General features: G+C 35.1%; 2 protein-coding genes across 2 annotated transcripts; both read right to left on the bottom strand.

The window, feature by feature from the left end:
- Positions 1 to 278: 278 nt before the first annotated feature.
- LOC132548487 (uncharacterized) lies at positions 279 to 6,165 on the bottom strand. Its single transcript, XM_060212354.1, has 4 exons — positions 6,069 to 6,165; positions 3,367 to 3,450; positions 983 to 2,683; positions 279 to 298 (listed from the first exon to the last, which is right to left on the bottom strand). The coding sequence occupies exons 1-4, from the start codon at positions 6,163 to 6,165 to the stop codon at positions 279 to 281; spliced, it is 1,902 nt and encodes a 633-aa protein (XP_060068337.1).
- A 4,859-nt stretch (positions 6,166 to 11,024) lies between these two features.
- On the bottom strand, positions 11,025 to 16,054 carry LOC132548486 (protein pygopus-like). The gene is made up of 3 exons (XM_060212353.1): positions 15,949 to 16,054; positions 14,074 to 15,669; positions 11,025 to 11,299 (listed from the first exon to the last, which is right to left on the bottom strand). Exons 1-3 carry the CDS (start codon positions 16,052 to 16,054, stop codon positions 11,025 to 11,027), a joined length of 1,977 nt encoding a protein of 658 aa, XP_060068336.1.
- Positions 16,055 to 26,963: the final 10,909 nt, after the last annotated feature.

The raw sequence follows: 26,963 nt of genomic DNA, 5'->3' as shown, positions 1-26,963 counted from the left end.
CAAAAGTCAATACAGTGCATTTTTTTTATTTCAAGAAAAAATATATAATGATTGAACAAACAGTAATATATGTAACGTATATGTCCCCTAATAGGATAAGACTTCGATTTGCATTTCAGTACAATCTATATACAGTTTAAGTATTCTACAGCTTCGTCCGCCGTGTACACGTGAATTGTCCTCGCCGGTACATAGGGCGATGAGAGGAAAGACCGCTAGTAGTGTAGATGAAATGGGTTATACCCAGTCAGCTAGACGATATCAAAACCGACGGCAGCTTAGTAGCTCTTTCCACCACCTGGAATGTGCAAATGTGTTATTAGGACATATGCCGGATCTTACTAGCAAGTATTGAGAATGTCATTTTGAAAACGGCAAAATCTTGGGAAAAAAAACCATGGCAGACACGATAATCATCTTGAACTGGAAAATAATGTTACAGGTGTTTAAAATTGCTGATTTCTTGTCTGAAATCACTTGAGTATCTATTATATACATATAAAAAAAATCAATCGTATGATCACTTGGAATTAGGTGGAAATTATTTCTTCTATGTTATACGTCGCCACTAGGTGGCGTGATGGTCTGAGATATTACACAAGAAGCGACAGACAGACGAAAGATTTTATTTTTCATTCTAAACTGTTGATTTATTGTTAATATCCTCTAAATAAATAGTTACACGGGAAGTGATTTGGAAATAATTGTTATCATCATTGATGATTTAATCTGTAGTTATATAGTTTTCTTGCACGTGCATATATATATATATGGGCGTTAGGTCTGAAAACGTTAGCGGAATACATTTGCCGTGTTGATTATATCCAGATAATTTTGTTTACGGAAGTAAATATCGAACCAGTCCATAATTCTGATTTATATGAACAGGGTAAGAGTGAATGGATATTATCAATTTAAGTGTTTAGAAAATTAATAAACGGAAACTTAAACTTAATTCCTAGTAATTTAGTAATTAACTTACCCATAGCGTTCCCGCCGCTTCCAGATCCGCCTCCATTCATCATACCTGGCATACCGCCCATACCTCCGCCCATGGCTCCTTTTCCGCCCATCATACTGCCCATACCTCCCATACCAGGCATACCGCCCATACCTCCCATACCAGGCATACCGCCCATACCTCCACCCATTCCTCCTTTACCGCCCATCATACCGCCCATGCCGTCCATTCCTCCGCCCATACCTCCCATTCCCATACCTGGCATACCGCCCATTCCTCCACCCATTCCTCCTTTTCCGCCCATCATACCTCCCATACCGCCCATTCCTTCGCCCATTCCACCTTTTCCTCCGCCCATTCCTCCTTTACCGCCCATCATACCTCCCATGCTAGGCATACCGCCCATCATACCTCCCATGCTAGGCATACCGCCCATCATACCTCCCATGCCAGGCATACCGCCCATCATACCTCCCATGCCAGGCATACCGCCCATCATACCTCCCATAACGCCCATTCCTTCGGCCATTCCACCTTTACCGCCCATCATACTTCCCATGCCAGGCATACCGCCCATCATACCTCCCATTCCTTCGCCCATTCCACCTTTTCCTCCGCCCATTCCTCCTTTGCCGCCCATCATACCTCCCATGCTAGGCATACCGCCCATCATACCTCCCATGCCAGGCATACCGCCCATCATACCTCCCATTCCTTCGCCCATTCCACCTTTTCCTCCGCCCATTCCTCCTTTGCCGCCCATCATACCTCCCATGCTAGGCATACCGCCCATCATACCTCCCATGCCAGGCATACCGCCCATCATACCTCCCATACTAGGCATACCGCCCATCATACCTCCCATTCCTTCGCCCATTCCACCTTTTCCCCCGCCCATTCCTCCTTTACCGCCCATCATACTTCCCATGCCAGGCATACCGCCCATCATACCTCCCATTCCTTCGCCCATTCCACCTTTTCCTCCGCCCATTCCTCCTTTGCCGCCCATCATACCTCCCATGCCAGGCATACCGCCCATCATACCTCCCATTCCTTCGCCCATTCCACCTTTTCCTCCGCCCATTCCTCCTTTACCGCCCATCATACCTCCCATTCCTTCGCCCATTCCACCTTTTCCTCCGCCCATTCCTCCTTTGCCGCCCATTCCTCCTTTGCCGCCCATCATACCTCCCATGCCAGGCATACCGCCCATCATACCTCCCATTCCTTCGCCCATTCCACCTTTTCCTCCGCCCATTCCTCCTTTGCCGCCCATCATACCTCCCATGCCAGGCATACCGCCCATCATACCTCCCATACCGCCCATTCCTTCGCCCATTCCACCTTTTCCTCCGCCCATTCCTCCTTTGCCGCCCATCATACCTCCCATGCCAGGCATACCGCCCATCATACCTCCCATACCGCCCATTCCTTCGCCCATTCCACCTTTTCCTCCGCCCATTCCTCCTTTGCCGCCCATCATACCTCCCATGCTAGGCATACCGCCCATCATACTTCCCATGCCAGGCATACCGCCCATCATACCTCCCATACTGCCCATTCCTTCGCCCATTCCGCCTTTTCCTCCGCCCATCATACCTCCCATACCGCCCATCATACCTCCCATGCTAGGCATACCGCCCATCATACCTCCCATGCTAGGCATACCGCCCATCATACCTCCCATGCCAGGCATACCGCCCATCATACCTCCCATACCACCTGCAATAAAACGACAAAGGTTTCTTATTCAAACATTGACCAAAAAAAAAAAAAAAGCGTTTATTGTATGAAAGCTTAATCAATGTTCACCTAATTTTGGTTAAGTCAATCGGAAACCTTCGTCACTTTCCGTCAACGAGAAAATGTCAATCGCAACATCATGGAGAAATTCCTTCAATTTTTTAACAATGCGTTTATGTTAAGAGAAAGCGCCGAAGGTTCTCGTTAACTAGTTTATCAATGTTGTTTAGGCATACGATGTTTGCCAGTCTATACCACTTATAGTCATGTAAAAAAGAGATTGCAGATAAAAGAGAAGCCAATTGGGGCCATATTCAGAATGGACAATTTAAAATTGAGAGATGAAATATCTGATGAGATGAACTTTAATCCAAGTAGGTAACTTTTTCATTTTGTTTCTATTTATAGGTATTTTGTAAGAACTTGTCTTTGGTGATCATAGGTAGCATCATAACTACATATATACATGTGGTGTCAGGAAGAGATTTATCACCAAGAGGCTGAGAACAGAAAAAAGGAAAAGAATTGGCATGAATCTTAAAGTGATGGACGCTGTCCAGAATTTCTTGTATATGATTTCGGATCTAAAACAGCTTAACACGTATCTCATAATTCATCTTATCTGATTGTTATTACAGAGGGATGTCGGAAACAAAGATTACCAGATGGCATCATCATGGCTCCTCCTGCTTCGCCTCCCATACCAGACTTTCCTGTACCTCCATCTTTTCCTCCACCGTTAGCGCCTTCAAAAAATAAAAAAAAAAATAAATAAATTCTTTGAATCTTCTGTACACAACACAAACATGTCATACAGAGAGGACCCTAATCTTATATACACAACAACACAAATATGTCATACAGACAGGACCCTAATCTTATATACACAACACAAAAATGTCATATAGAGAGGACCCTAATCTTATATACACAACAACACAAACATGTCATACAGCGAGGACCCTAATCTTATATACACAACAACACAAAAATGTCATATAGAGAGGACCCTAATCTTATATACACAACAACACAAAAATGTCATATAGAGAGGACCCTAATCTTATATACACAACAACACAAACATGTCATATAGAGAGGACCCTAATCTTATATACACAACAACACAAAAATGTCATATAGAGAGGACCCTAATCTTATATACACAACACAAACATGTCATATAGAGAGGACCCTAATCTTATATACACAACAACACAAAAATGTCATATAGAGAGGACCCTAATCTTATATACACAACAACACAAAAATGTCATATAGACAGGACCCTAATCTTATATACACAACAACACAAACATGTCATATAGAGAGGACCCTAATCTTATATACACAACAACACAAACATGTCATACAGACAGGACCCTAATCTTATATACACAACAACACAAACATGTCATACAGCGAGGACCCTAATCTTATATACACAACAACACAAACATGTCATACAGCGAGGACCCTAATCTTATATACACAACAACACAAACATGTCATATAGACAGGACCCTAATCTTATATACACAACACAAACATGTCATATAGAGAGGACCCTAATCTTATATACACAACAACACAAACATGTCATACAGCGAGGACCCTAATCTTATATACACAACAACACAAACATGTCATATAGAGAGGACCCTAATCTTATATACACAACAACACAAACATGTCATATAGAGAGGACCCTAATCTTATATACACAACACAAACATGTCATATAGAGAGGACCCTAATCTTATATACACAACAACACAAACATGTCATATAGAGAGGACCCTAATCTTATATACACAACAACACAAACATGTCATACAGACAGGACCCTAATCTTATATACACAACAACACAAACATGTCATACAGCGAGGACCCTAATCTTATATACACAACAACACAAACATGTCATACAGCGAGGACCCTAATCTTATATACACAACAACACAAACATGTCATATAGACAGGACCCTAATCTTATATACACAACAACACAAACATGTCATATAGACAGGACCCTAATCTTATATACACAACAACACAAACATGTCATACAGCGAGGACCCTAATCTTATATACACAACAACACAAAAATGTCATATAGAGAGGACCCTAATCTTATATACACAACACAAACATGTCATATAGACAGGACCCTAATCTTATATACACAACAACACAAACATGTCATATAGAGAGGACCCTAATCTTATATACACAACAACACAAACATGTCATATAGAGAGGACCCTAATCTTATATACACAACAACACAAACATGTCATACAGCGAGGACCCTAATCTTATATACACAACAACACAAAAATGTCATACAGAGAGGACCCTAATCTTATATACACAACAACACAAAAATGTCATATAGAGAGGACCCTAATCTTATATACACAACACAAACATGTCATACAGAGAATATTTCTTTATGATGCACATGAGATCAGTTATAAAACCTGTTGTTTTTCAATGTTTAATTAGACATAATAAAGCTAGCGATACATAGCCAGTGTACTAGCGAACTACCAAATATATCATTAATCTTGGTCTAGGAATAATTATATCCTGATATTGATATAGGAGCCGTTTGCTAGTCTAGCCAATTAATGGTACATGAACATCCATTCAGATTTTAAAGTTAAACCCCTGTCCACAATGTACACACAAAATGTCTTCTATAAATTACGTACGATATCTTCTAGTAGTTTTCCCGATTAATCTTCTTTTATCATTGAAAAATATTACAACATCTTGAACATTTTGTAAAATATTATGCAAAGAGAGTTTATCTGAAAGCAATACAACCTTTTTATTCAAAGGGACTAAATGGTTAGGTATAAATATCATAACTGATAAAAATATTACAAAATTTAAATATATGTTAAAATTTTTGTACTCTCTGATAATTATGATATTGTAAAGTTTGGATAACCATTTTATTAACAACGTCAAAACAGCGATGATTGATAGACACAATAGCGAGTGTCGACTAGCGTTGGTTTGATGCTGATAATCTTTATCAATTTTCCTCAGAGAGTGTTATAATTTTGTGAAGAGTCCAATTTTAAGCATTTCAATGCTTGCCCGAAAATAAACGCACGGGAAAAATAACAAAATCTTATCATTTAGTCCCTTAAACATTTACTCAATAATAATTCTTCACAGAAAGAACGGATCTGACAAATCATGTAGGTTTTGTTAAACATACCGCTATTTAATTTTATTTCCTGTCATGGCTACCATTAACTCGTGTTATTCTGGATGTATTCATAGGAACATAAATGCATTTTATATTACAGGACAGTAAACAAGTGTGGTGTATAGACATGTCTTACCTCCTTTACCTCCGGCACCTCCAGTACCACCCGCACTGTAGCCAAACACAAGTCCCAGCAAAAGAAACGGTTTCAGGAATAGTGTTATAGACAGCATCTTGTTTCAGGTCTGAAACGTGAAAAATAGCAGTGTTAAAGAGAAATATCTCATAAATTAAGGTTTATTGTTTGGTTATTTATATAGAATAATTGTTTAAACAATGTTTGAATTTTCACGCTTTTGAAGCATATATTTTAGTCAGCAAAATACTGTTATCGAATTTTGACAAATATTTGTTTAACATTTTTGACTACAAGGAATTTAAACAACAAAATTAAGCGTAGATAGACATTTTAACATGATCTCGCCCAAATCAGTATTAGCTGTATTTAATTATACAGGAAATATGTCTTATTGAAAACGAACGAGAAAATTATTATAATACAAACACTTGATATCCATTTCCAAAAACTTTAAGCATATTAAATGATGACTATTTCTTGCATAACACTAGGGATAAGATGTATGATTATACTTTAATTTTACTATCTAAACATGGAATCTAACAGATTTAAACCAATCGTACCTCACACGATACTTAGATAGTTTTTTTAAACACAAATACTTAATCTTAACATTCAAAATAAGCATAATCATACAAAACTTTCAAGCTGACGTCATAGGAATTTTTAAAGTATAATTAGACAATAAACCATAAAAATGAAATCATACAAATTTGTATTAATATTAAAATGTAAATTTATAACCAATCGCAGACGAATGCATTTTTAAGACGAAACGTTAAAGTACAATTATACTAAAATACTAAAATAAAAATGTATATGATATATAATATTAAATATATTAGTAAACACAACACTTAAATACTAAATTAAAACATCCTGAATCCCATTCAACAATTGTTTTATCTGTTGTAAATAACCAAATCAATATATGAGATACATTTCTTATCTCACAGGTTTTGAAACTGAAACAATCTTACTTAATTGATATAGAAACGTTTAGATATACCGCTATAGACTTTTAATCTTGACGATATCAATTAATTACATAAAAACTAAATCTATTCTATAAAGACAGCGCACCTTATTCCACGATGAAGTTTAGACTGATAATTAGAATAAGGATATTAAAAAAAAAATAAATAATGATATTCTGATTAAAAAGACAAGCAGAAAGTTGATATTACTTAGCACAATACTTAACGTAATGATAATCCGTTTTACTCACTTTGAGTGCACAGATGTCTGCTGTTATATATTTCTGTCCGTGAAGTGGGCTTGTGGGCAAACGGAGACACGAATAAGCAGTACCAAACCAGAGGTGAACGACAGGCAATTTATAGATACTGAACATAGAGAATTTATTTTAAAAGTTAATTGAACCACAAAACATCTTCATTAAAGACAAGTAACATCTTCGGGGCCACCGACCTGTTTGTTGTAGTTGAAAATACTTCCGGAAATCGTTACAAGTACAGGTAAATTGTCGCAAATCAAAGGAAGGCTACAGGTAAAATAGAGATACACGTGCGCGTTAACGCATCAACAACCACAACTATGGCTTAACATTGAATTAACACGAAGTAATTACAACCGTACGATTTTTCTTGCTTGTGAAGAAATTGCATGTTTTATATGTCCATGTTCCTGTATAATATCTGTTCAGCCGTGATTCATTTCATTGCTGATTCACCAGAGTGACACAGTTCTGTTTACTGAAATCTACATTATCAGATATTTTCATCTGCTTTAAGTTTTCATCAGAATAAGATTACATTAAAAATTTATACCGGAACTAAGACTAATACCTCTTATCAATATTGTTTTCCCCCATGTCGTTGTATTATTCACTATTAACACTATCTCACAAATAAGTTTTATTTTACGGTCACAAATGAATCCCTTAATGAGATTGTAAAGAGGACACACAATAGTACCTTCAATACAAAGTTTGAATTAGAAGGAGTCAAATTATGAATAACACTGACAAGTGTTTAGTCCTTCTGGGACTCGTCAGTGATTAAGGCTTAAACTGTTAAGCGCAGAAAACGGCATAGGTTGTAGTATACGAGGTGTTGTATCAGTGAAATTATGTTAATGTGGATGTAGATAAATTTGTTGTATGTGAGGTGTTGTATCAGTCATATTATGTTAATGTGTATATAGATGATTCTGTTGTATGTGAGGTGTTGTATCAGTCATATTATGTTAATGTGTATAAAGATGATTCTGTTGTATGTGAGGTGTTGTATCAGTCATATTATGTTAATGTGTATATAGATGATTCTGTTGTATGTGAGGTGTTGTATCAGTCATATCATGTTAATGTGTATATAGATGATTCTGTTGTATGTGAGGTGTTGTATCAGTCATGTTATGTTAATGTGTATCAAGATGATTCTGTTGTATGTGAGGTGTTGTATCAGTCATATTATGTTAATGTGTATATAGATGATTCTGTTGTATGTGAGGTGTTGTATCAGTCATGTTATGTTAATGTGTATCAAGATGATTCTGTTGTATGTGAGGTGTTGTATCAGTCATGTTATGTTAATGTGTATCAAGATGATTCTGTTGTATGTGAGGTGTTGTATCAGTCATATTATGTTAATGTGTATATAGATGATTCTGTTGTATGTGAGGTGTTGTATCAGTCATATTGTGTTAATGTGTATATAGATGATTCTGTTGTATGCGAGGTGTTGTATCAGTCATGTTATGTTAATGTGTATATAGATGATTCTGTTGTATGCGAGGTGTTGTATCAGTCATATTGTGTTAATGTGTATATAGATGATTCTGTTGTATGCGAGGTGTTGTATCAGTCATGTTATGTTAATGTGTATATAGATGATTCTGTTGTATGCGAGGTGTTGTATCAGTCATATTGTGTTAATGTGTATATAGATGATTCTGTTGTATGCGAGGTGTTGTATCAGTCATGTTATGTTAATGTGTATATAGATGATTCTGTTGTATGCGAGGTGTTGTATCAGTCATATTATGCTGCAACGTATTTATTATCATACAATCGATCAAATTAAGTTGATGAGTCTGATTACATAAAAAGGTGGTCATCAGAGATTCTGACTGAATCACCTTCTCACCTCGGTTATCAGACCGGTTTTGTTGAGTCTCTAATCTTTTTGTTTTAATACTCCCGGATCGAAAGATTTTTTTTGTGTTGTGTGTTGAACCTTGCCTATGACTTTTGCACCGTAAGAGGTAGGGCTTTCATATTTGGCATGTATGTGTCTAGTGACAATACCTTCCCGGTGGAACCAAAATGTTTTCACCATGTGATCTTCATCGTGACCTATGACTTAACATATCTTTTTTTTTTTTTTTATTAAACATTTGCATTAACTTTGCTCCATAATGCGTGAATTTTCATATTTGGCATGTATGTTACTTCTTACAAGAGCGTTTTGGTGGTATCAAGTTTTTTGACCGTGTGACCTTGATCCTCACCTTTGAATTTGATTTTTTTAACCCTGGACATAACTGTTGCACTATATTTGGCATGCTTGTTCCTTGTCACACGACTTTTCTGGTGTGACCATGAGACCTTTGACCTATGACCTACATTTGAAAGTAAAAAAAAAACCGCTTTATCACAATTAAGTGTTTCACAAAGTGTGCATTAAGTTAGCACATGCCTTACAAAGTACAGTTTTAATGCTCCTCTTTAGAATTTTGTTGCAACCGAGGGTATACTGTTACATAAACAAATCTTGTTTTTGTTGTTTGTTTTTATGATGGTATCTTTTCTATTGATCTATATTTGTTCAGGTCGGACACATAAATGCCCCCTTTCACTAATTGACTTAATATTTACAAAGCGTGTACACAGGAAAGTATAATTTCAGCTATTATCGATGAACAAAAATATATATATATGTAGATACTCAATTTGCCTCTAGTTCTAAATTAGCTCTGTAAAGTGCTATTTACCTGTGTGTCTTTCGATTTATCGACGTAAATATGATTCACCTAACAGCTATTTCCATATAGAGACATTGTTTACGTATAAGGGGTCCTTTTACAATTTTTATATTTACATTTATCAATTTTTGATAGTAGAATTTAGTTCAGGATAATATATGTTCAATAAATGGTGATGTCAGTTTGATTTAAATATCGGAGAAATTTAAAGTAGTTACTAATTAACAACAAAAACAATATGAACATTTTGACGTTGGAGACAGTTAAGCATAATCCAAAATACAAAGTGGTGATCTGACTGAAGACTTACTTGTAAGAAAGCAATGATTACGTGTTTACCTTTACGTAGCGGACAAAACCATTATTTGTGATGTCATTTGATGGTAAATATAGCTCTTTTTGTTCCTTTTAGATGAATTTACATCAAGAAACTTTCGCAATTAATGCTTTGATACGCATAAACGTCTGGAACCGAAAAGCAATACAAATTGGTATTACCTACTCAAGAAATGAAGTTGCTGTCCTTAATCCAATAATAACAAAGAAAAAATACCAATATTTAAAAAAAATTAAATAAATAAATAAACAAATAAAATAAAAAGAATCTCGATCCCAACTGAAACCCTATGGCACCAAAATTTGGATAAAACTTGAACTTTGCCTTATATAAGATAAACTTAGTCGTCTCCTTGCAGTGCCTCCCGTGTTTGGTACCGTATGCCACCAAACGATACGCCCGTTTTAAAGATAACTGAACACACCCCGTACTTTAACAAAACATGAGTTTGCCTCACCACCTGAAGTGACGTTTGCATGTGCATTGCCGATAGGCTATACACATGCAATTCGAAAATTGGCAAATGTTGAAAATGGAAATTTTCTAGAATGGTTCAAGGTGGTACAATATGCAAACAAGATGCCGCACGTTTTAATGTCAACCATTTTGTTATTTTCCGCTTATTGCAGTAGCTGAACTAAAAAAAGGCATGTTGACGAGTCCCAGGTCTGTCAAATTCTTCTGTTTAGACAGGCAAGGCGAGCATCATTCACAACTGCCAACAGGGTAGAGGACAGTAGATCGTTAAGGTTCGTGTTAGGCGGTGACCGACAGAAGCACTGACCAGTAAAACGTCCTGTGTTGACTTGAAGGGTCAAACAAGCGGCATTGTCATGGGCACGTGATCGTCGGGCGTGGAGTAATAGGTCTTGGCAAAGAGTGTACAAGTCTGATGGATTCCACTTTTTACTTAGTTTGACAGATGGCGATGTCCTTTTTTTTGAGACTAGAAGGACAGTATACTATCAGAATCACGTTCCTGACACAAATATTTGTTGGTGGCTGTGTTACTCTTTCGAGGAGCTATTGTCTAAACTATAAACTTCTCTTTCATGTCCTTGGTGGAACTGTAAATGAGCAGGAGTACCGTTATAAGATTTTGCGACCCTCAGTTGTTCTGCATTCCGATGCCCATCCTTGACAGATCGGGCTATCTTTAACAAGAAGTGATAGTGACACTCCCAAGGTCTGCAATTTCGACATACATGACCCCATTTGAGCATGAGTGGGGCAAAACGTCAATGCATGGGATCCAAAATGTCAAAACAAATGGAGAATTAACCGGTTGCATTGATTTAAGAGTGACAAACGTTTCCTCAGATTAAGCTTTAGCGTCTGATCAATGTTATAAGGAAACAGACACAAGAATTATACCAGCAAGAAAGCGTGTTGGCTATACCCGATGTTGATATTTCAATACCCAATTGAAGTCATTGATTCATAATTCGTCTTGATCTAGTAACATGTTTTGGCGATTTGATGATGTGTTTCTTAATAAGAGACTGTTAAAGTAACAGTTTTTTCAAGACTTCGGAAATGCCTATTTGAGGACATCTTTTTAAAATGATACAACTCTTCCCGTTCTGTAAATGTCTTCTTTCAGACTGTGTATAACTTAGCTAGATGCATAAAACATTCTTATACATTCTATTGAGTTGTCCTTGAATATTTGTAATACGGCGAATAAAAGAAACCCAATCTAAGATATGGATGGTCCTAAACGTATGGCCATGTATACATGAACGGAAGAAAGATTAACAAGGAGACCCCTGAAAGCATCTTCAGCTTCCTCAATGACACTCCTGTTCAAAATCTTGATCAATTCCAGTTATTGATGTCACATTCAAAAAGATCGGCAACAACGGAACTACAATCCATTCTAACAAACATTAAACGCGTCCAACTTCATATCGCACAAAGACCAGAAATAAATCAAACATTTCCACACGTGATAATGGTAAAGATCGCAAAACTTCTTTAACCTTTATTCCTCGAAACCCTCTCCTATGATTTTATTTGTCAGCTGTCGGCAGCTTGCATAATGATATTGGGTAAAAGCCCTTGAATATCGAATCAACTGCGACATGTAAAAACAAAAGTTTTGGAAGGCAGGTACGTTGCTATCAGGAAATAGAAAATTTACAATTTGAAAAAGTAAGATTGAAGTCATCACGCTTATCATACAGTTTTGTTGATAGTTCCCTATGTTCGCTTTTTTGAAGAGAAAAGATCGAAGTAAATGGCTGATGTAGAAGAATGGTCTTGTCCTTGCTTTCCAGTTTTGATATGTATATGTGAATGACATGTTTCATAAATTCCTTTCGTGTTATTATAAAACATTATCAATCAATATATCTTAAAGTGAACTGAAGGACTTGACAAGGTTTTTGTGACCTGATTTGATGAAAATAAGCATTGTTAAAAAACAAAAACAAATCATCCAGGAGAGGTATACAGTCTGTTCCCACAAATAAGAGAATAGTCTACACCAAACTCATTGAAGATAAGCTTGTCCGCAGATGTTTCGGTTAAAAATCAAAAAGATATTTCCATTGTGATTAATGTGAGTTGATGATCGGATGATATGAAATAGTCTCGGTATTTATCTAGGAAGTCAATGGTGTTGCGATATGGTTTATGCTTCATCTGTTCATTTTGAAGTTTCAATTAATCTCTGCTGTTTAATTTCCCAATTAATCTATTATTGCACGTGAAGTTTATCATTCCAGTGTTATTAATACATTCACGTTTAAGGATATCATAGAAAAACATTTTTATACTTCAATATATACACAAAATGACGTCATATCGATTAAACCTTTCTGCATCAAATCATTTTTCGGTATTATTATGTGTATGCTGCACTGTCGAAAATAAAAACACAAAATGATAAAAATCTGCATTTGTAATTAAGATTTATTGCTCCATATGTAAGAAATCACGAAAGACTGAGTATGACATGAAGTTGATGAACAGAATGTTTGGTATTTGCCGAGGCGTTAGTATGATCCTCCTGAAAGAAAAAAATATTCTTCATTACAGAAGTGCCAGTAAAATTCATAAATATAAATATTTAAGATAAATGTATATATATATATTAGTATTATTATCTTCATTGATCTGAATACATATGATTTTTTCTTATTTATACAAACTTGCACCTGTAACTTAATCAAGATACAGGTGAAATACAGTGGAATAGTTTGAACAAGTGATAGCAGAAAGTGATCAGGCGATATCAATCGCGTTCGATGATGAAAACAAATAGTAATAAAATAGTTTTAAGGGAGGCCCCAAAGAAACAAATCATCTGTGTTTGAACCAAAGAGTAAATAAGATAATTATCTTTTCAATTGGCCACCGATTGTACGATTGTAGATTATTACTTGTATCCTCTCATATGCAAATAACATGCGTTCTAACTATTTGACATTTGACCTAAATTGATAGCCTTTAAAGATTGCTAACATAAACATGTCATGTTTCATTGTTATTGATTTGAGAATTTAAGCTAAAAATGGAATAAAATATTTCCCGTTTAATATGGGCTCGACCTTGACCTCCCGAAGCAACCCGTATTCATCTCCGTTTAGAACAAGAACACATTTCCATTTTAGAATATCATGTTTGATTCATAAATTCATAAATGGGAAAAGGAAGATATCTCAAAGATTCATTATATTCACAACTAAAGCGTGTGATTCAAATTGTTTTACTTACGTTTCGAATTCGACGGCATGGGTGACATAGGTTTCATACCTTCCTTAGGCATACCACCCATCATGCCTTTCATAGGTTCCATACCACTTGATTTCATACCTCCCATAGGCATACCTTCCATAGGCATACCACCCATCATTCCTTCCATAGGCATACCACCCATCATTCCTCCCATCGGCATACCACCCATCATTCCTTCCATTGGCATACCACCCATCATACCTCCCATAGGTTTCATACCCATCGGTTTCATTCCACCCATAGGCATACCACCCATCATTCCTCCCATTGGCATACCACCCATCATTCCTTCCATTGGCATTCCACCCATCATACCTCCCATAGGTTTCATACCCATCGGTTTCATTCCTTCCATAGGCATACCACCCATCATACCTTCCATAGGTTTCATGCCCATCGGCTTCATTCCACCCATAGGCATACCTGACATCATACCTCCCATAGGTTTCATGCCCATCGGTTTCATGCCACCCATAGGCATAACTGACATCATACCTCCCATAGGTTTCATGCCCATTGGTTCCATTCCACCCATAGGCATACCTGACATCATACCTCCCATAGGTTTCATACCCATAGGTTTCATTCCTTCCATAGGCATACCACCCATCATTCCTCCCATTGGCATACCACCCATCATTCCTTCCATTGGCATACCACCCATCATACCTCCCATAGGTTTCATGCCCATTGGTTTCATTCCACCACTAGGCATACCTGACATCATACCTTCCATAGGTTTCATACCCATCGGTTTCATTCCACCCATAGGCATACCTGACATACCTCCCATAGGTTTCATGCCCATCGGTTTCATGCCACCCATTGGCATACCTCCCATCGACTTCATGCCACCCATTGGCATACCTCCCATTGGCATACCTCCCATCGATTTCATGCCACCCATTGGCATACCTCCCTTCGGCATACCTCCCATTGGCATACCTCCCATTGGCATATCTCCGGTAGGTTTCATGTACATCGGTTTCATGCCACCCATTGGCATACCTCCCATTGGCATACCTCCGGTAGGTTTCATGCCCATCGGTTTCATGCCACCCATTGGCATACCTGACATCATACCTCCCATTGGCATACCTCCGGTAGGTTTCATGTACATCGGTTTCATGCCACCCATGGACATACTTCCCATGGGTCTCATTGCCATACCGCCCATCATCATCATCCTATTTTTCATCATGTATTTCATCATCGGAGACATTGCCCCTGGCATCATGCCCATTCCACCCATGCCGCCGCCCATTGGAGCCATCATCATCATGACATTGTTCGTCATGCTGCCTCCTTTCTGGGCACTAGCTGCTGCTCCAGCCTCTTCGCCTGCACCCATTCCTTCCATTTCGTCAGGAGCCGGACCTGCAGGTTTCATTCCAGAAGGATTTCCACCAGCAGGCATTCCTCCCATACCGCCCATTGGCTTCATTCCCATGCTCACCGGCATACTACCCATTGGCATTGCTCCCATTGGCATCATTGGATTAGACATGGACATCATCATACCAGCAGACATACCTTCCATAGATTTCGGCATTGCTGGCATTCCCATCATTTTTCCTGGAATAAAATCATATTTTGCATCGACCATTCTATGCTATTTCCAAGCATACGTTTATGAATGGAATACATAGTTATTATCCAATATCAACAACTTAAACAGAATGATTAGTTCAAATGTACATTCAAGTAAAATCGTCTATACTGTTGATTAGCTTGATGAATAGAAATATAAAAGTAGTCGCAAAAATGTTTTAATAAGGAATGAACATTAAATGGAAAAATAGAAATGATATTATAGTTAAATACTAAAATGCAAATCTGACAGTATTTACATACCTCCCATCATTTTCTTCATCATTTCAGAACTTCCTCCAGCAGACACTAACAAGATTACATGGCAAAGTAGGAGAAAGGATTTGTTGAAAAACGTATTCATCTTCATCTTTTAACTCGGGATTGATGCTTTTCTGAAAAAAGAGGTTTAATCACGTAATTTGACCATGCATATTTTTCATATATCAGTAAGTTCTCTACACCCTGGAGCATTTTCTATTAGCTGCGTCAGTCAGGAGTCGATAATGATGTTATAGTATAACATGGGCCATGTATTACGTTATGAATTGAAAATGCACAAAAATTGACTGCTTCTATTTGATTTTGTTTTCAATAGTTTTAATTAAAAAACCTGTAAAAATACAACAAAATAAAAAACTTTTTAAAAAATTGAAATTTCGAAACTCCATGTATTTATATGTATATAAGACCTGGTCATCAACATTTATACATTATACCATAAAAACTAGATAACAAGCGAACCGATGAAAATAAATCTAAAATGTTATTATTTTGTTATAATCATGCATTCGCTAGGTTGAGGCTATCTTAAGCAACAAGATAGATCTCATAATTAAATGTTTGATAGTTTTCTCTAACATGTTGGTTGGGTGGCTATGGAAGGAATGATCACATTTGCGTCTTGCATTTTCTAGTCCAGTCTGTGTGCCTTGTATATACATTTTGATACAGCTTTGTTATGCGCTGTGCATAATGCATCATTATACATCACCTCGATTTCCATTCTGTGACATATTCATGCTAAAATATTTCCAGACAAATACCAACAATAGCGACACATTTTTATAAAGTTAGAATGTCTGGTAGCGAAAATTTATGGTTATTATATCCATAATAAATAATTAAAAGGTAATAAATTGAATCATATAACTGCAATATGTTTTTCTCGGGAGTTAATGATACTTAATGTTAAAAAGACATATTGTTATGCCGACAAGTTATATATTGAACTTTATTGCACTCTTCCCGATCATAACCAGGTATGGTATTAACATCACTAATGTTATATGTAGATATGATATATGATATGATGAATTATCTAAGTTTAAAAAATAGTTAATATACTTTTACAAATGTATCTTATAGACGATATGAAGATGTCACCCTAAAACTCAAAATCAAGCCGACCTCAAAATTATGTCTAGCTTGAAATTAAGTCCGTTGTCTCTTAGGTAGATAAATTTGGTTTTGCTTTATAGTTTTTTTTTCTGTTTTTCCTGAAAGCTAACAAAGACCATATTAAATATTCAGCAAATTCTTGAATATAAATCGAGGTTTTGTCTCTAAAACCATGACAGTTTAACAGAGCATCAACTTGTGAAACGTCACAGTTACAATTTCAAATCAAACATGTAAAAACAAATATCATTTTTTAATTTCGAAATCCAAGTTTTTATGCAAAATGTATACCACAGAGCATTTGAATATATATTTCTAAAGGGGGTCAATACGAATTTACTTTTGCGAGATTCTTTTATATGAACTATGAAACACCTTATCGTAATATATTTCAGTATTGTTAGCAAATACACAACTGGTAACAAATAACCTTGGAATATCTTTAATGTCCAATATATTTGATATATAGTATTTTTTGAATGTTTTTTTTTCTAGAATATACATTTTGTAAACAAATATGAAACTTTTCTTCATTAAATTACGTAATATGCAGTTGCTCATCGGGAAAGTTTCATATGCCATTGTCAACACAATGATATGAAAACACTTTACCTTGAAATTTCATAATAATTGTCATCGACCAGATATGTGAAACCCTAAAAGTAATACTTAACTATTGTCATTTGTTTATACAGAATATTGTTTTATCTTTTATATCGTATTCTTTCAAATATTATTTCGTTTAAATACACAATATTGAGCGTCAAAATACTAACATGTACACATAATCATGATCAAAACTCAAATTCAATGAAACTATAGCAACATATGAACAAAAGAAAGTTTTACACGGAAACTCCTGAAAAAGCAAAAGAAGATTAAGACCAGGTGTTCCGGAAGAGTAAAAGATAGACAAAATATATGGCCAAAAAAAAGGTTGTATATATGCTGGATTCCAATTTATCTACTAAACTCCAACTATTTCGAAAGCTCTATCGAAATTATCAACATTCATTACTCTATGAATGCATAAGGTATCGATCATCTTATGATCTCGGCACTTTTGACATCTCGAAAATTTATTATTTTATCATCATTATAATCCCTGTAATACATAGCTTTCGAAATATTGACTTTTGATGTATTTACTTTTCAACCATATGAATATTGCTCTTTTAAAAAGAAGAAATGATTAGTATTCACGAGTCATTCATCGCTAGTACTGACAAAATACATGGAAACTGAAACAATCTGAAGGTAAAATTCTACTCTATCTAAAAATTAGCCTCTAATGGGTTATAGTTATTCATATTCGTAACTTACCTGAACAGCTACTGGCTTGATATGAAATGGCTCTTGGCACCGTAAAGAGGTCCTTATCTTCCATTTATACCCTCCAACAACAGGAACTTGTCATCGGATTGACATATATCTCATCCTGGAACCAAGTGTTGTAAGCTGCACGGGGTCATCCCAGCATCACAGATTTCATATTCAGCTCTGCTATGTACACCTTGTTCAAAGCCAGAAATTGACATGTCGTGATAAAATGGTTTGTCAAAAGCAAGAGTCAGATACACTCAACAAACGTTTCTAGTTCTGTTAGCGGATGGTGAGGTCACACAAGAGTGAATAAATGATGGGTTAACATGATATCAACATGACATGATTTATGCATGAACACACGATTATTATTTTGAACTCATTCTATTTTCAGTTATGTCATCTGTACAACCTTGCCCCAGTTGCTCAAAGCGTGGTTAGAAATAAGTAATTATTAATGTAAATTACAAATATTAATTAACCAAAACGTTTAACATATTTTATCGTTTCATACATGTATATTTGTTGCAAAAGATCATATTGATATTTTGCATTATCAGTTTTGCGTTGAAATGCCTGTTTCATCAGTGGAACCAATTTCAATTTTCACTAACTTCTGGTTAACTTTGACCAACCTTTGCACGAGCGGGCCTGGTCTTTTTTATGCAGTTTAATTATCGTTGGATCTATATTGATGTCTATTTATAAACATTTTTATGCTAATTCAGGAACAGTTTCATCCCTCATTATAACTGATATTAAAATACTTCGTACTTACATCTGTATACCTGAATCCATTTAATATCGATTCGTATAAATGGATAACTCATAATATCTTTAGTTTGATCTTCGTCCACAACTCGGAACTGATTTCAAGGATGCTAGAGTCAAAATCCAAGACGTCAAGAAGCTTAAATCTTAAGACTGTCTACAGGAATGAAAGGTAATATCGGTAACAGAACAATAGAATCTGTATAGATAATGCAATAAATATTTTCAAAATACTAATTTTACATTGTTACTGTTACATCAAAATGTGTAGTGTCTAGATTTGCTCCTTGTTACTCATCAAGCTATAGTATTATGAACTTCGTTCTTAATCATTACATATGTACTCGTTTTAAGAAAATGATACCACTTTCATGATATGGCGATATTTTTGCATCGATGAAACATCAAACATAAAATATTATTCTTGTATTAATTTATGTGTAGCTCTCATCTCGTCAGTTTCAAGTTAGTTGCTCTGCCTACATAACAATTTTTCTATTACTTTTATTTTCATCAATTTAAAAGAAGCTCTAGTAAATGATGGATAATATTGGCTCATCTTTATAATTAAACTTATGATACGCCATCCATATATTCTCATATACTAATGTACTAAATATATACCGAATAGATGTACTAAAATGTATACTAATATACTATAGTCGAAATCACAAAAGAAAGTTTAAAATTTACATATACTGGCATTCAAAACAATTACTAACAAGAAAAACAAATAGTAAGCTAATCTTTTCACAGGTAATGTGTAATTAACAAGGCGACATATTCTGAGATTTATATGTAGCCGTCTCGTGCTACTAGGACTCGTCGTCAGTGATACTTAGGACCCGCATCTCGAAACCTAGGAGGCAAACTTCAAATCAAAGTAAAATAGATAAAACAAATCTTGTTTGAAAATAATTCACAATACGCTTAGAATGAGTGTTATATCTTTTGCTTGGTTGTCTTATTATTCATCAAATTCAATTTCAAATAGTTTAATTGGTCTTCCTATCTGTGATGAAGTCACTTTAAAAATTGGGGAACGGCTTCCTTGAGGAAAGACTTCATCTGATTAATTCATAAACATTACATTTATTGAAGATATTGTATAACATATATACAAATAATGAACGAATCATTCATCGATACTGTATAAACTAACGTATACTATATATATAGTATATGTGTCTTTTGTATAATCTTTAAGATTGTGGGTGATAGGTATTGCTGATGGAGTTCTAGTCCATTAGGTTAGCCGTAACCTGTATACCACGTTCTAACTCATTGAAATAGTGACACGGGTCAGAATATGCACATATACCTGACATTTCTTTTGAAATTATCGGACAAATGAAAATAATGAAAATTATTGAATTACGGTTTATGATGCAGTTTAATTCATAATATATCTCTGTATCCTTTTCTCTATTTAAATCAAAAGGTACTGTTCACTCGTTTACCATCTTTAGGACTCTTCAGCAATGTTCAGACTGCAGAAGTCCAGAGGAGAAATTTGAAGCAAAAAATCACATTAATTCTATTAAAATGTTGGCACTTGAATTGAAATCATAGAATAAAAAAGTCTACAGAAAATATGATAAACCCAATAGAAACAGGTAATAAGACGTGTACAATTTGCTTGGATAATGGCGGAGGCATCTGTGGGAACCCAATCAAATAGAAAATATCAGTTATATGAGCTGAGGATAATTATACGAAATTTTACTTATTACTTCATTGCTCTCATAAGATTGTACAAAAGGCACAAACGATTTCACCTTTCAAACGAAAATAATGTTTGATACAGTAGGTAGAGCCAAACAATGAATTGATCTGCATCATACAACTGTTTCGCCCTTCTAGGACTCGTCAGTGATGCTATATCATACAGTCGTTTCGTCCTTCTAGGACTCATCAGTGGTGTTGCATCATACAGCTGTTTTGCCCTTCTAGGGCTCGTCAGTGATGATACATCATACAGTCGTTTCGTCCTTCTAGGACTCATCAGTGGTGTTTCATCATACAACTGTTTCGCCCTTCTAGGACTCGTCAGTGATGCTACATCATACAGTCGTTTCGTCCTTCTAGGACTCATCAGTGGTGTTGCATCATACAGCTGATTTTCCCTTCTAGGGCTCGTCAGTGATGCTACATCATACAGTCGTTTCGTCTTTCTAGGACTCATCAGTGGCGTTTCATCATACAACTGTTTCACCCTTCTAGGGCCCGTCAGTGATACTAAACTTCAATATGTCGAAGACTCCGCTACAGAGATGATTGTTTTCTTAAATCATACGAGGTTTGTATCGCTCAAGAAAAATATGTTGACATCATGCAATGAAGTAAACATTTATCAGTATACCTTGAATAATCACTTTTACTTCACGTTTGTTCACATGTGTGTCTCGGCTTACCATTATATTATAAAATTGATGGGTAATTCAGATATTTGTTTATATCATCTTAATCATGTGTCTTCTAGACCTAGCCTATGATAGTATCTGTAATAGCAATGTACAGTTCATTCCTGAACTGCAGTAATCAATATTTGTGATATATTTATTGTAAAAAAATCAACTATTAAACAGAATATAATGAGACATAATTTAAATAATTTGTATTATTATTTTAGTGCAAAATTAGACGAAATCAGACCGAATATAGAGTAATATGCTTCAATATTGCAGAAGAACAAAAAGAAATGAAACAGAAGTCAAGAATCTCCAATATTCGACAAAAGATACCATGTAACTTCAAAAAATTAAATTGTGTTTTGTTAGTCTAATCATATTTTTATTATACCCAATAAGTATTTTGATAAACTCTTAATTGAAGTTCTTTTCTGATAAGTCTGACAATCAGCAAGTAAAACAGAAAAGCCTCGGTTTCATTTACAGAAATGTATATATTTGAAAATGAATGACTTGAAAATAGAAAAAAAATTGAAGCATGTCAAAATAGACGATGCTTAAGTAGAAAAGTTCTAGTATACAGTTAATGGTGTACTTCATTGTTTTCAGCACTCGATGTAGAAGAATCTATAGAAAGATATCATAAAATAATTCAAAAACTAATGAGAGTGAACTAACAAGAGTTATCTACCTTGGTGCACGAGTTTTTCGAGTATTACATAATCTGAAATTTTGCATTCATATGGATTATTATTCAGTAGGCTATAAATCTTATTTACCGATGTTTGACAGTTAATTTACTATGTTTCATCATCAGAAAAAAAATGTTTAAATAAAAAAAAAACAAAAACTGAAAAATTATCAATGTGAATATGGACAACAATAAATCATTGAAATACATTACTGCATGTTTATCATTGGTATTCTTACCTGTCACAGCTGAAGTCCGAAAGAGCTACTGTAAGTAAATGGAAATCAAGTTAAAAGTTAGGGTTATGTTTGTTTTGTACTGACAGGATATACGCCACGCCTGCATTGGTCAGTTACAATGACAAAGGTGAAATGGGCAGGTTTTAATGGTATGTAAGATTAACTTACTCATAAAAGGCTTGTAGACGAATCAACGTGTCTGACCGCTAAGGAGGTAAGTGATACTTGATTAAGATATATCAATATCTAACTGCAATATACAACTTTATACCATTAACATACTTTAAAGTTTTAAGTTGAATTATATTCATACATTATTCATCATAGCACTAATGTGGATAATTCTGAAATCTGTCTTTACGTTGGTTGTTTATGTATTATCATAATTTATATTTCTTTCATTTGTAATATATCTCATGTTTTTTATACAAGGGAAAAAAAGTACGAGAGACAATGTTATTGCCATCTATCTTCATCCTTGGACTGGCGACGGTTTTGCGTTACAACATTGCAGGTGAGTAAACAATTGCGTGCTATATTAGGTAGGATTTGTTGATTTTACTGACTGGAGTAAAGAAATACCAACAAAATAGAAATATAAGCTTAGCATTTATAATACAACATCTATAGGCGTTAGACAAGTTTTTGATTACCAATTTTTTTTAAATGTCATTAAAATACGTAAAAACAACACATCAGTGATTATGATGATGCATAATTTTATCAATTATTATGTTGTAAAGAGCTTTCTAGGCACGTGGGTATCGATATAAATTTCTGTTTGCAGATGGTTATTTGTTGGAACCAGAGACGCTTTCTCATCGAATTACACGCAGTGTAAGTCAATGGGGGCCTAATGCAGGGATGGCTAGTCCAATGGCTATTAACCACATGATGAATAACGTTCGAGGTTAGTATGTTCTGTGTTATTCAGTGTGACTACATAAATGCTTCGAATAAAAACATCGATTAGAAAGAGTCAACAATAATTACTTAAAGATATATAATACAGTCGAACATATTTTGCGATTTAAATTATTTATGAGTTAAGTGTAAAATTTGGCTAGAACCGATGGAAATACGTCGAATTATTCTGGGACTTCGAGTTATAAGAGTTCAAAATAATGAGATTTGACTGTATGTAAAGTATGCCTAATTCTCTAAAACGTGTTTGTTTTGGGGAGTGTTCGCTCTATTTGTTCACTTATTGATCAATTTGTCATTTTTATCAATTAGTTTTTATTAATCTATTACACATCACTCACTCAAAAACTGAAAGGATGCGGTTTACAATTACATATATTATTTTATTTATTTGAATAAAGACAACTTCAAAGTATTCTGTGCCGGAAAAAACGCAATTTTAATTAAACAGAATTATATGCGATTGACAAAAATTCATAGATATGTGAAAATAAAAATTGTGACCTGAAATTGTATTGTTTAACTCAACAGCTCGACACTGGCGACCGGCATTCATCCGTGGTAATAATAACAACATGCAGTCCATGCAGACTCTTCGTTCTTGGATTCCTCATATATATACCGTTCCGTTTAACACACCTTCAATGCACAACGTCGGCAGGTCATTCTCTCAACGGCAACCTTTCCAACAAGCCTTCATTCATTTGGGTCGATTGCCATTTTATATGTTTCCTCGGAGACCAGACCATAGCTTTCCAAACACGAATATGCATTGGCAGTCCCCACGTATGTTACACAATGCAATGTTACAGAATATGATGATGCATTGGAATCCTATCAACATGCAACGGTTTCCTATGGTTACAGGACATGGATTTGGGAATGGGTTTATCGGACGTGGTGGAATTCAATCAAGCACTGAAGCGTCAGCGGGGAAAGGTCCTAAGGGGGCCACACCATTTGACGATAGGAAGTGAACACATGAGAGCAGAAAGTCAACTCCTTTGACAAATGTGCGTCCTTGAATATCGAATAGTAAATATTTTCAAAATATTCTTTCAAAGCAATAAATATATTTAGATGAAAAAATGCAAAATGGTTAAAGTAATATTAGTGACCTGTTATACCTATGTATAAATTGTACCCACAGAAATAAATTTTGTACTACTTTGATTATTGTTTTGTTTTCGTGAGTCCGAGCTTTATAACATATGCTGCTCACAGATTTAAATAAAACACAAACCGAGAACAGAATGCGTGATATTAACATTTTCTTATCCTTAACTCATCGACAGATTATTCTGGTGACGCTTTTAGATTACATGACAATTGTGTAAAAGATACACAAGTGAATAGCACCTTTCAATCCAACTTTAGAATTGGATACAGTAGAGCTAAATGATTAATCAAATTGCATAATGCAATTATTTCCTCCTTCTAGGACACAACAATGATGCTGAGTGTTTTAGGTTTGAAACTTTAGAAGGCGACTGAGAAAAATCAAAGAAATGAATTATTTTCAAGACTTTCGGTAAAAAAGAATTTTTCTAGGTTTGAGGTTACCGAAATGGGCTTGGTACTGGAGGTTTTATCCTGTTTACAAGTTAGGGCTAAACTCTATCTTTCACATTGATATCATGATTCATAATTATGGACGTAATGTTGAAAGTATAGTCATGGTAATGAAGTAGAGTAACACGTTAAAGAGGGTATCAGCAGCACTACATATTGTAGCTTGATACATTGGTTGTAACGGGATTATAAAGCAGAGTGATGTTTATGCCTTATATGCATAATAAAAGATGGGTAAACAGAAACTAATAATGAGACAAATTATCAAACTTTCCTTATCTTTACGAATCAGGGTGTGTTTTATATTCTCATTAGAGTAGTATTTGGCATAAATGGAATTGAAATCATGTAATTTATTAAGGTGTATCAAGGTATCGAATAAGAGTAACACATACTTTATCCTCCTGGTCATAAATTCGATTCATCGATGGTTTTGCCAGAATTGTACAAAAGACACGAGATAATAGAGCCTTTCAACAGAAATTTCACTAGCTCCTTATCTTTTAATTTAATTTCCTGACATCGCAATCCCCTTTTCGTGGTTGCAACCAATCCCTAAGTGGTATTACCTCTTTATCCTTTACAATGCAGCTTGAAATTAACTTTTAATCTGGATTATACTTACAGGAATATAGAAATAGATAACACATCAATGATATGACATTTTGTGTTTTCTGTGTTATGTCAGTGCATTCTAATCGCCTCAGATAACACACATTACACTTTTCAATCAATCACTTATATGATTAGGATTATCGGAATGTTCTTTATCAAGTATCCATACAACAAACTTGATCAAATAGAGACGATAATATCTATAGATGAATACAACTATTAAATGGTTGTCAGGTTGCATTTATTGTCGATATGAATAAAATCTGAGCGACATATGAATAATCATGATGTCCGCTGTGATATTTAGACTGACACCCTTCACAAGTCCCGTTTTCGAGAAGATACGCCGATACGTCACTCATTAAATTACTGACCACGCTCCACAATACTTTACTGTAGTCGTCAAACATAGCCAATGTCGATTTGCCTCATAAAGTTACAAAACGACTAAACAACATACTCCATATTTATTATCATACAAAGCATGTTTATATATCATTCAAAAGGTCAAAATTAACATAAAATTATATATGTAATACACAAATATGCAAGGGATAGTTAAAACATACACTACACACAAATCACTTACTACTTAGTCTCAAAACGAATATAACATAATATCAATTTTCCTGTTTTGTTTTTAATCTTTGAAAACAAATTAAATTTAAGCATTTTTCAATATACTATATACCTATTAAATCCGAAGTTTGCTATTCGAATTTATAAAAGTTTTGCCTCTAACATCACTTAAAATATGAAAAAGACAAATCACTTATATATATTTTTAATTCAAAACATACTATTTCTTTATGGTTAAACCAATGTGACAGTTGAAATAACTTTAACCTAACATGTTTCCTGTGAGGTTTCATATCAACATTTCGTGTAGCATGATGTCTGGGACCATGGTAAAGTATTACATCAAAAACAATATTAAGCCAAAAACATCGACTCATTTCATTAAACATATATATACAACAAGAAAACACAAAATGATCATAATCATTATACGAACTAAGACGCAATAAAACTAGGGCAAAATATGAAAAAGCGAATGATTTACACAGAGACTAATTAAAAAATAAAAGGAGAATACGGCCAGATGTTCCAGAAATTTTCGAAACCCTGTGTTATGAGTATGTCCAGTTGCAGAACAGTTGCACGAACATCGTGGTATTGGGAACAGGACCATATCGAATCAACTGCGACATGTAAATACCATAGGTTGGAGATGCATGTCATGTTGCTATCGAAAAATGGAAAATTCACAATAGTGAATTGAACTCATCAGGCTTATCATACAACTTGTTGGAAAGCTGTCTATGCTGGTTT

The sequence above is a fragment of the Ylistrum balloti genome, unplaced genomic scaffold (genome assembly GCF_031769215.1).
Source record: "Ylistrum balloti isolate Yb309-2 unplaced genomic scaffold, AGI_CSIRO_Ybal_v1 Utg370012, whole genome shotgun sequence".
NCBI classification, from domain to species: Eukaryota; Metazoa; Mollusca; class Bivalvia; order Pectinida; family Pectinidae; genus Ylistrum; species Ylistrum balloti.
Note: the sequence above shows the minus strand (reverse complement) of the source record. Positions and strands in the feature narration are given on the sequence as shown.